Source organism: Aplidium turbinatum, chromosome 16, assembly GCF_918807975.1.
Source record: "Aplidium turbinatum chromosome 16, kaAplTurb1.1, whole genome shotgun sequence".
NCBI classification, from domain to species: domain Eukaryota; kingdom Metazoa; phylum Chordata; class Ascidiacea; order Aplousobranchia; family Polyclinidae; genus Aplidium; species Aplidium turbinatum.
This window is the reverse complement of record NC_137487.1, coordinates 1193469-1203664: the sequence shown is the minus strand read 5'-3', so window position 1 is coordinate 1203664 and position 10196 is coordinate 1193469. Positions and strand designations below refer to the sequence as shown.

Here is a 10196-nt window from a genome sequence, read left to right as displayed (position 1 = left end):
GCTTTTCGGTAGCCGATTGTGGCAAGAATTGACAGCGATAAACATGGGTGTCCAACTGTCCATCGCTGTCAAATCTTAGTACAATCGCCTGTCGCAAAACATCTGCAATAGAGTTGTCATAACAGGTAGTTGATTTATTTTTGCAGCTATCTGAAGCTTCATTCAACAAAAGTAGAAGATGCAAAATAAATGTTTTCGACGCAGATGAGGTGTTCACACAGACAAAAATACTTTGAAGACCGGTCAATTGTTTTGTTACATTTTCAATAATTTTATTTAAAAAAAGTTTTTTGTGTGCTGATTTTTACTGTAATGTGGTGGAGTATCACATCACTTCTTCAACTTCTGATAAGCCTACAAGCGTGCGATGGTAAGTTTGTATCTGCTCTGTTTTAGTACAATTAATTATTACGTTTGGGGTATCTAACGCGTGGCTACTGGATGATGACTTGCCATTCGTTGCCTGAATACGCCAAAATACAATTTTCAACTTTTGCGTCATTCGTTCTTAACCTTTTTTTCGTCATCTCCAGAAGCATTTCAAGCCGTTGAAGATTGAAATTAGGTGGAAAGGAAGGAAATGAGCTTATTTTTATTGCCATCTTCCAGTATGTTATGAAATGTTTCCCAAAAATAAAGTCGAGTGTCGTCTTATCCGCTGCGCCATCCCATCGTCATATTGGGGGTTATCTGAAAACTAAACTATTTTATTATCATTAATCATCTTACAACCGACATTTTGTGACTTTCCTACTTTTCGTTCTCACCTTTTCAATCCAAGATTTATTTTGAGCTTGCATACAATGCTGCCTTGCCAATACGTTGTGGTCGCACAGATTTATTTCTTTCTGCTGAGGTCACCGAGTCATTTTTGGAGATGGTTTATACTTGAAAGCCTCCATAGCCATCAGAAAACTAAAAGAAAAAGTCGGACATTTTCCTCTGCTCACTTCGTTTCATCTGTGTCGCCTTCGATCTACTTCGTCCTGGTTTTGGATTAAAAAGCTAAATACTTTTCACCGACATTAGCAATAAATACATTTGAAGTACATCAAATATAGTTATTACTCTCTAAAACCTCTACAGCCTGTTTCACCAAAGAGGGATCATCAAAAGGTCTTGAAAAATATGCAAAAGCAATAAACCGGTAATACCTGAAAAGACATGAAATATTATAACCTTAATTTCATCTGCAAAAAAAAACATTAGAATTACAAAGGGTTATTTTATTTAGAAAGTAAATGTTTTCTTACTTGTCGTTGGAGACTTATTTTATTTGAAAGGTAATGCGAGCTGTTGCTAGTAACATTTTCACATAATATTTTGTGGGTTGCCTTTACAAGAACTTTTACGATATTTTGATTCTCTCAAGCTATGGCTGAACGTCTGTGCACACCACACCACTTTACTGCATGGTTTAGTTTAAATCTTTATCTTCGGACTGACAAGGCCTCTGCTAGGTTATTCCCGACAATTTTACATATTTGTTGAGAATTTGAATCACTGATGCAGGCCTGGTTGCCGAAATTGACAGAGCGAAGTTTCTGATTGTTGGATCGTCTGTGAATTAATCCATCCACTAGGAAACATTGAATGGAAAGCAGTCCTAAAATGCGTTGCTCAAGCGAACATCCCGAGAGGTGTGTGCATACTGCATAGATGGAATCCACTTCATACATACCACAATAAGCATAGGAGAGACAAGAAAAACAATAGATAATTTGATATTTATGATCGTCTACTTCTTCCCCTGCATATATTTTCTCCCTCCATACCTTCAATATCCAACTGATGTAGCTGTCCTGCCGATCCTCTAAAAATATATAAATTATTCATAATTGGTAAGAGTATGCATGCCTGTCGAACACCTTTAAATATTGGAAAGAATTCAGTGAGTCTGCTACCACTGCGAACTGCTGTTGTTTGTTTAAAATATATGTTTTTTATAAATCTTCTTTCTAAGAACGGGACATTACATTTTTCAAGCAATTGTAGTAATGTGGTGTGTTTTATCCTGTCAAATGCTTTTGTAGCGGATGTAATGTGTACCAACCCGCTCATACGTAGCTGTAATGAAGACAGCGACAGCCCGAGCACAGTAGTGGTTGGGGTAACCTGAGAACGAGGCCTATGTTCTTATGTAGTAGTGTGTTGCAGTAAAAATAATGAATCCTCACCATCAAAACATAAAAAGAGACTCACCTGTGTGCCACCAAAAATTAAGCCATGAACAGAACGCAAAACAAAACTGCAGAACAATGACGTCCATACCAGGAACCAAACTTAAGACTAACAGTAGTACTAAGAGTTAGTATCCACAAGGCATATTGGTATATTGATACACTGAGGCATATTGGTATAGAGGCTCTCTGGTACATATTGAAACTAAACGCTGGTCGCTCCAGCTTAAAAAAAAACCGTTTTGATCAAAGTTGTGCCACTTAGAGCATGTGGCCACGACATATTGATTACAATATGTAATTTTGTTATTGTTATTTTGTCACATGACGTTGTTATTACGTCACACGCATGGCTTACTATATTACAGGCCTCCCAGACGCGCAGTGCCACCTAAAAACTGGAGGCGAGTGTTTTAAAATCACGTTTAACGTGTAATTGGTACAGACCAATCATTTTACCATTTGCAACCATTTTTACATTTCTGACTGTCGAACCTACTACTTCTACACAGAATAAATGTTGCTAGATATTGAAACAACATAAAACAACTGATTTTGCTATAGGTTGTGTAATGCTTAGAAAGCATGCAAAATTGCAATTTAACCAAATGTCAACAAAAGAAACTTAAAGTTTATCAACATGAAAATGTATGCATTGCACTCAATTCAACAATATTCATAAACAAATATGCAGTTATATGCTGTGAGCTTTGAGTTTTCAATTGAGTTTTACATTGCCAATTAATAAATTGTCACTTCTGGCAATATACGAAAGCCACATGCTAGCACAGTGATACTCAACCTTTTTTCTTTGTGGCCCATTTTTACCAAGCAGAATTTTCTGTGACCCACTATCCTGTTCACACTGTTGTAGTAGCTTAAAATCAAGGTTCGTATATGGTGCAATACAAGGCATTGATTGCATATCAAAACTACTAAACTAACGCACAAGTGTAAAATTAACTGCAGTGAAACAAATGAAACTAAAATTTTCAATGAATCCAGCATTTTTTAAATAGTTCTGCGGCCCATCTCAAAATGTTTCCATGGCTGAGAACCGCTGTGCTAGCACAATCAAATCAATAAAACATATGGGGCTCTACGTTGTGGAAGTCAGACAAATTAGCATCAGTTCTGTAGTTTCAAAACTTTTAGCTTTGCCTCCTTGTTGCTACGAGGTGTGTACAAGCGCGAATGATTGTTAAACCAAATATTGCACAAGGTTGCAGCATGCTGTTTACTTGCACACAGGCATAAAAATCTGAGATTTTCAGCAAAAGTTTTCTACCGATGCACTTCAGAAAAAGTTTGGCAAACTGCGCCAGGGCTCAGGTGGTGCATATTTTATTACTGCACAGCAAGTGCTTGAAAAAGTTGATATTTACAAAACCAAACTTCTTCTTGGCATAGACAAAAACCTGTTAAAAAGTGCTAATGCTGGTGGTCACTCTTGCTTGAAATGTGATTTTTCTATGTCAGAAAACGTTTGCACAGTCTTTGAACATTTGGACAAATTAGAGGGCTCACTGCCTACAGATGTAAGATGACATTGTTGTATATTGCTGGTTATGTTGTGCGAAACAGTAATTTTGATGTTGATGACACCGGTTTTTATTACAAAAAGTACGGTGAATGCATGAAAAAAATAAATCGTGGGGATTGACAATTCCTGGCGATAACGTCTGCCAGTGGGTGTTTTACAGCTACATACTTTTTCGAGAAGTGGCAAATGTAACTTGCCGTAAATCTCTATGTGTTCTTTTGCTTTGTGCAAGTAAACAGCATGCTGCAACCTTGTGCAATATTTTGTTTAACAATCATTCGCGCTTGTACACACCTCGTAGCAACAAGGAGGCAAAGCTAAAAGTTTTGAAACTACAGAACTGATGCTAATTTGTCTGACTTCCACAACGTAGAGCCCCATATGTTTTATTGATTTGATTGTGCTAGCACAGCGGTTCTCAGCCATGGAAACATTTTGAGATGGGCCGCAGAACTATTTAAAAAATGCTGGATTCATTGAAAATTTTAGTTTCATTTGTTTCACTGCAGTTAATTTTACACTTGTGCGTTAGTTTAGTAGTTTTGATATGCAATCAATGCCTTGTATTGCACCATATACGAACCTTGATTTTAAGCTACTACAACAGTGTGAACAGGATAGTGGGTCACAGAAAATTCTGCTTGGTAAAAATGGGCCACAAAGAAAAAAGGTTGAGTATCACTGTGCTAGCATGTGGCTTTCGTATATTGCCAGAAGTGACAATTTATTAATTGGCAATGTAAAACTCAATTGAAAACTCAAAGCTCACAGCATATAACTGCATATTTGTTTATGAATATTGTTGAATTGAGTGCAATGCATACATTTTCATGTTGATAAACTTTAAGTTTCTTTTGTTGACATTTGGTTAAATTGCAATTTTGCATGCTTTCTAAGCATTACACAACCTATAGCAAAATCAGTTGTTTTATGTTGTTTCAATATCTAGCAACATTTATTCTGTGTAGAAGTAGTAGGTTCGACAGTCAGAAATGTAAAAATGGTTGCAAATGGTAAAATGATTGGTCTGTACCAATTACACGTTAAACGTGATTTTAAAACACTCGCCTCCAGTTTTTAGGTGGCACTGCGCGTCTGGGAGGCCTGTAATATAGTAAGCCATGGTCACACGTCATAGGCCTACATCATATTGATTACAATATGTCATGTGACAAAATAACAACGTAAAACGAACGCAAGATCATGCACTGTACTCTCAGCGATGTCCCGATTGCATGAACGCGACCACGCACTCCATGGCACTGAAATCCTATGAGTTGTACAAAAGTAAAGAGCTTGGAAGGGTACACAGATTCCAGAACCAATAATACATGACGTCATCTGCACAAAAACGATATACGGAAAGCTCGCAGAATCTACACTTTACGGCATAAAATATATTAGAAAAAAACATTAAAGAGATGTTCTGCTTAAAGTTATCTCACGATACGACCACCCAGCGACACTCACAGAAGCTGGTTTTCCTCATTTGCGTGTTTGATATCATGGTAAATTTACCTGGCTAGCCATTGATAAAGCAATACGTTATAGACTACAATGTACTTGTGGATCGAATTGTATTGTAAAAACAAAACGTTACTGGTTTGTTTGTAGGAGGTGACTACGTGATCGAAGCTACATGCTCTGGGGAGGAACAGTGTAGAATGCTGCAGGAGATATTTGCAACCAGGATTCCTAAAGAGATCAACATCACTGCAAACACCAACACCAGCATTCCTGTGGTTTACGCTGTTGTTTTGCAAGGTGAAGTAAGATTTTCAGATAACGGAATAATTCCTGCTCTTTTGAAATTCAATTGTGTATTAATAAATCTCACGCAAGAGTTTTTTAAATGATGATACATTTGGACAACAATATAGGCGACATAAAAAACAGTCTTATCTTAAACTTTCTACAGTTGTGGTTGTTTGAAATGTTTTTATTGCTTAGACTTCAACGAGTGCGACAACAGTCTTTCGTTTTGTTCAATCAATGCTAGATGTGAAAATATATTCCGCACCTTCTCCTGTACATGCTTGCAAGGCTACAAAAATGTGACCAGTTTAAACGGATCCATTCAATGCGCAGGTAAGCAATTGCACGTAAAAGCAGCTTAGGTAAAGTAGGGTCGATCACATTGGTCAAACATGACACTTATGTCTAATTTATAAGCAGCAGGTTTGAAAAAGGCTTGAACATAAATATCTTATACGTGGACGGCGAGAGAGTCGGGTGAGGCCTCATTGGATGGTGGCGCGGTTTTGAGAGAATTGTCCATCGTCAGCAAATATGCCATTCTCTCTTCTATAAAAAGCTCGGTTCAAGCAATTGAAACTGCAGGTCACAGGCCAACACAACGTATTTGTGTGAACATGATTGATAGTTTGAAACCACGGCATTGCCCATTGATTGCTGGGTGTATAGTGTTTCAATGGAGCGTGAATAGAGATGAATTTGATACAATTGACAAATAAGTCGACGTAATTTTCAAATAAAAATGCAGTATGTTCCACCATACAGTACATTTAAAAAATCTGCACAACTTGCACTGGCCTTTGGTTGAACCTTGTGTTATACTGTATGAACCATTTTATGCTTAACATATCAATACAATACGTTACATATAAAATAAACGAGACATACAAACACGGAAAGGGACTGTTCACCAGGTGCTAGAAAGGATATCGCAGGCTTTGGTTTCCACTTATTATCGTCTCGCAGGTCTAGTGAATTGAATGCCTGCCTCTCTGTCGGTGGCCCTTGGTGCAATAACTTGTCTTGTCAGGTCATACCAGAGATATTATGGAATTACCACAGAATCTTATTCCTGCTTAGCAATCAGCATTGAAAGTACGCAAGGGAAGATTTAAAGTCCGCCTTGGAGCTCGACTTGTTGGAGGTGATGTTTGAAGACGCATTCTGTAAAATCGATTGTTTGCAACACGCAACAGACTCCCAGACAAAGCCTTGCGTTGGCCCTTTATTTCATACGAACTTAGGTTTCTGAACAATTTATAGTTAACTTATTCATTGATGCGATGGGATGGACGACAAGTGACTCCACGTACCCCATCCTGTGAGTACCATCTGCACATAAGCAGACGAGAAACGAGACATGCCGACAAAGAGCCTCCACCAGGACGGCACAACTGCAAGGGGAAATTGATAAGTTTTCACCATTCTGCAGCTCAACATAGAAGGCTACACAACAAGCAAGATCAAAGTTGTGGAGCAGCTTGCCCATACCAATCGGGAACTCATCATCCTCCTCCAAGAGACCCACTGCACCTCTGCAGATAGGCTAGCTGTTTCCAACTACACGCTAGCCGGGTCTACCTTAAGCAGGAAGCATGGCATTGCCACGTTTTTGCATGAGAGCCTGAAGTGGACCTTTGTCGACCAAACTCCAACTGACGCCGAGATTTAATGGGTGTGCATTTGTATCTCAGACTACAACTACCTCACAATTCCAAACATCAGGAGAATATTTTTAGTAGTTGCGATCCCTAAGACTCACAAGTAGGCTGGCACATTTTCCTTGATGTTCTTTAAAATTTTTGTCAGTTTGGAATAATGTTCCATTTTGCTCACTGATATTTGCAAACCCAAAATTTTGTTCGGTTTTGACCTTTGACCCTGGTTCACCCAAAGAGAAATTCTGAATTTTTCTGAAAAATTAGTAAATTTCGAAGTGGTTTAGCAGTATCTGAAGAGGGGATTTCTCAAAATTTGACCACCTGATTTTGACGTCACTTCCTCTGTTAACTTCCACGTGGAACATCTTCACCCTACTCCAAGTCTGAGAGTCACTAATAGTGCATGCTTTTAGTGTCATTTTAGTTGATTTTACAGCCTTTTCGCAGTCAGTAAATCTATAACATATAGACCAGGGGTTCCCAACCGATGGTACGCGTACCACTAGTGGTACGCGGGAGCTTTTCAGGTGGTACGCGAGCAGCTCTCCGTTGCATGCGATATGTAGGCTAGTAGTATTGTCAAATAAAGTGAATGGTGTCTGTGACGAAACTATTACGTGTGCAATGTGGTCTGTGCAATTGCAGAATTGCGTTTATTCTGATGTTGGTTTTTCGACGTGTAGTGGCTGAATTCTGAACAGCATTACACTTTTGTCTAAATATTTGAAAATGTCGAAGCGAAAGTATAGCGCAGATTATATTAAGTATGGCTTTATTGCTATTCAACATCGTGGAGATAGCTCACCTCAGTGCGTGATTTGTATGAAAACCCTTTCAAATGAAGCTTTGAAACTAAGTTTGCGGCATCTTGAGTCCAATCATGCAGATAAGATGAATCGAAATAAGAGTTATTTTGAGCGACTTGGGGAGAACGTGAAGCGACAGTGCATGGATCACACAGGCCAGTTTTACCGAAATAATGCCGGAATTGTGAAGGCATCCTATGAAGTATCTCTTCTGGTGGCCCAAAACAAAAAATCTCATGTCATTGCGGAGTCACTTGTTTTGTCAGCAGCAAAGATATTAGTCAGAAATTTGATTGGAGAAGATTCAGTGGCAAAGTTAGATAGTGTATCGCTTTCTAACAATACTGTGAAACGACGCATCGAGGAAATGTCAATTGATATCACTGACCAAGTGATTGCAGGAGTAGGAGATTCGAAGTTTGGATTTGCCTTACAACTTAATGAATCCACAGATGTCACAAACTGCTACCAACTGCTTGTCTACGTCCGTTTTGCACAGAACGATGCTGTAAAAACGGAATTATTGTTGAATCATGAGGTGTCAACTACATCAAAAGGAAAAGATATTTTCAACTCTTTGGATAATTTTTTCAAGGAAAATGACTTGGATTGGGGAAATCTTGTCGGATATACGACAGATGGGGCTCCCTCTATGCTCGGTAGAAAGTCTGGATTTCAAGCCCATGTCAAAGCTGTGTCACCTCGCGTCATAAGAGTTCACTGTTTCATACACAGGTTTGCTCTTTGCACAAAGGTTCTTCCTGCAAAGTTGTTGATGTGCTTGAACACTGAACAGGGTAGTCAAAATCGTAATTTTGTTAAAACATCAGCTTTAAATACTCGATTGTTTAAGGTTCTTTGTGAAGATCTCGGCTCAGACCACACTTATCTCCTCTATCACACAGAAGTGCGCTGGCTCTCTCGAAAAAATACAATTAAGCGTCTTTTTGAAATGAGGAATGAATTACTTTTATTTTTCCAACAGAAAGACCATGAATTTCAAAACGATCTGGAGGACGAGGAATTCATTGCAAGATTGGCTTATTTGTCAGATATATTTGAAGCTTTCAATCATTTAAATCTGTCATTTCAAGGGCAAAACTGCACGGTCGTAGACTTTGTTTTAAAACTGGGAGCTTTTATCCGAAAGATGGAATTATGGAGGAAAAAGGTGGAAAAAAAGCGCTATGGTATGTTTAAATTTTTGTCAGCCCTTGAAATGGAAATCAGTGATGACTTTTCCAGAGAAATTACCCAGCACCTCTCGCTGCTAACTGCTGAATTGCAGCATTACTTTCCAGATACCACAAGCTGCCCATACATCACAGATCCTTTCTCAGTGGACCCAGCCGACCTACCTGTCGGTACAGGGGAACAAGAAGAACTGATAGACATCCAGGAGGACCAGACAGCAAAAAAACAACGCAAAGAATGTTCTGCAATAAACTTCTGGCTTAGTATGGCTTCTTCATACCCAACGCTAGCTTTCCACGCTGTTCCACAACTACTAGGGAATGCGAGCAGCAGGGATTTTCTATTCTCAGAACATCAAATTAAAAAATCGAAACCGACTAAGTGCCCCTGGACATGACTTCAGATGTGCTATTAGCAAAGTTATGCCACGCATCGATCAACTGGTGAAAGATAAACAATAACAAAAATCTCATTAAATTTAGTTGTATTGTGTTTGTGTTTAGTTGTGTCTTTTTCTTTGTTATTCTGATGCGTTCTGTGCTGTGTGGTGTAATGGACTTTGTGATATTTTGTTGGTAATTTTGCTACTTTCGCTGACTTTACATCCAGATTCATCATCTTGCAAATAATTTAACATTGGATCAAATTAGTTGTTTTGAAAATAGTGGTACGTGTTGACAATCCGTGGTGGCTAAGTGGTACGAGAACATAAAAAGGTTGGGAACCCCTGATATAGACCAACAAAACTTTTAGGCACAAAAGATGAAAGTCAGTTTAGAGTATTTCAGGGCCCTGATTCCGAAAAGGCACTTAGTTTTTTCGAATTGGCTCTAGTATTCGAGATATTCGACAATGGAAATATTTTTGAAATCGTTTCTCAAAAGCTTTCAATTAATTATCAAATTACTTATTTTTAGCCCTGTTTACCATTATGATGTCATAATTGCACTTGTCCAGTTCAATTGGTTCATATTGCACGAAAGTTCAAAACGCAAGCAAAGGTTGAAATGAACTGTGTTTTACGTAAGTGACACATAAATATTCAATGAAAACAGTT

General features: G+C 38.4%; 1 protein-coding gene across 1 annotated transcript in view; it reads left to right on the top strand.

The window, feature by feature from the left end:
- Window positions 1-217: 217 nt before the first annotated feature.
- The window catches only part of LOC145785880 (uncharacterized), an 89406-nt gene continuing 79427 nt past the window's right edge, over window positions 218-10196 (top strand). The window contains exons 1-4 of the mRNA XM_082597583.1: window positions 218-370; window positions 5338-5487; window positions 5674-5811; window positions 8026-9309. Coding sequence (XP_082453709.1) covers window positions 313-370; window positions 5338-5487; window positions 5674-5811; window positions 8026-9309 — 1630 coding nt within the window. The 5' untranslated portion in view covers window positions 218-312. The remainder of the gene's footprint in view (window positions 371-5337; window positions 5488-5673; window positions 5812-8025; window positions 9310-10196) is intronic.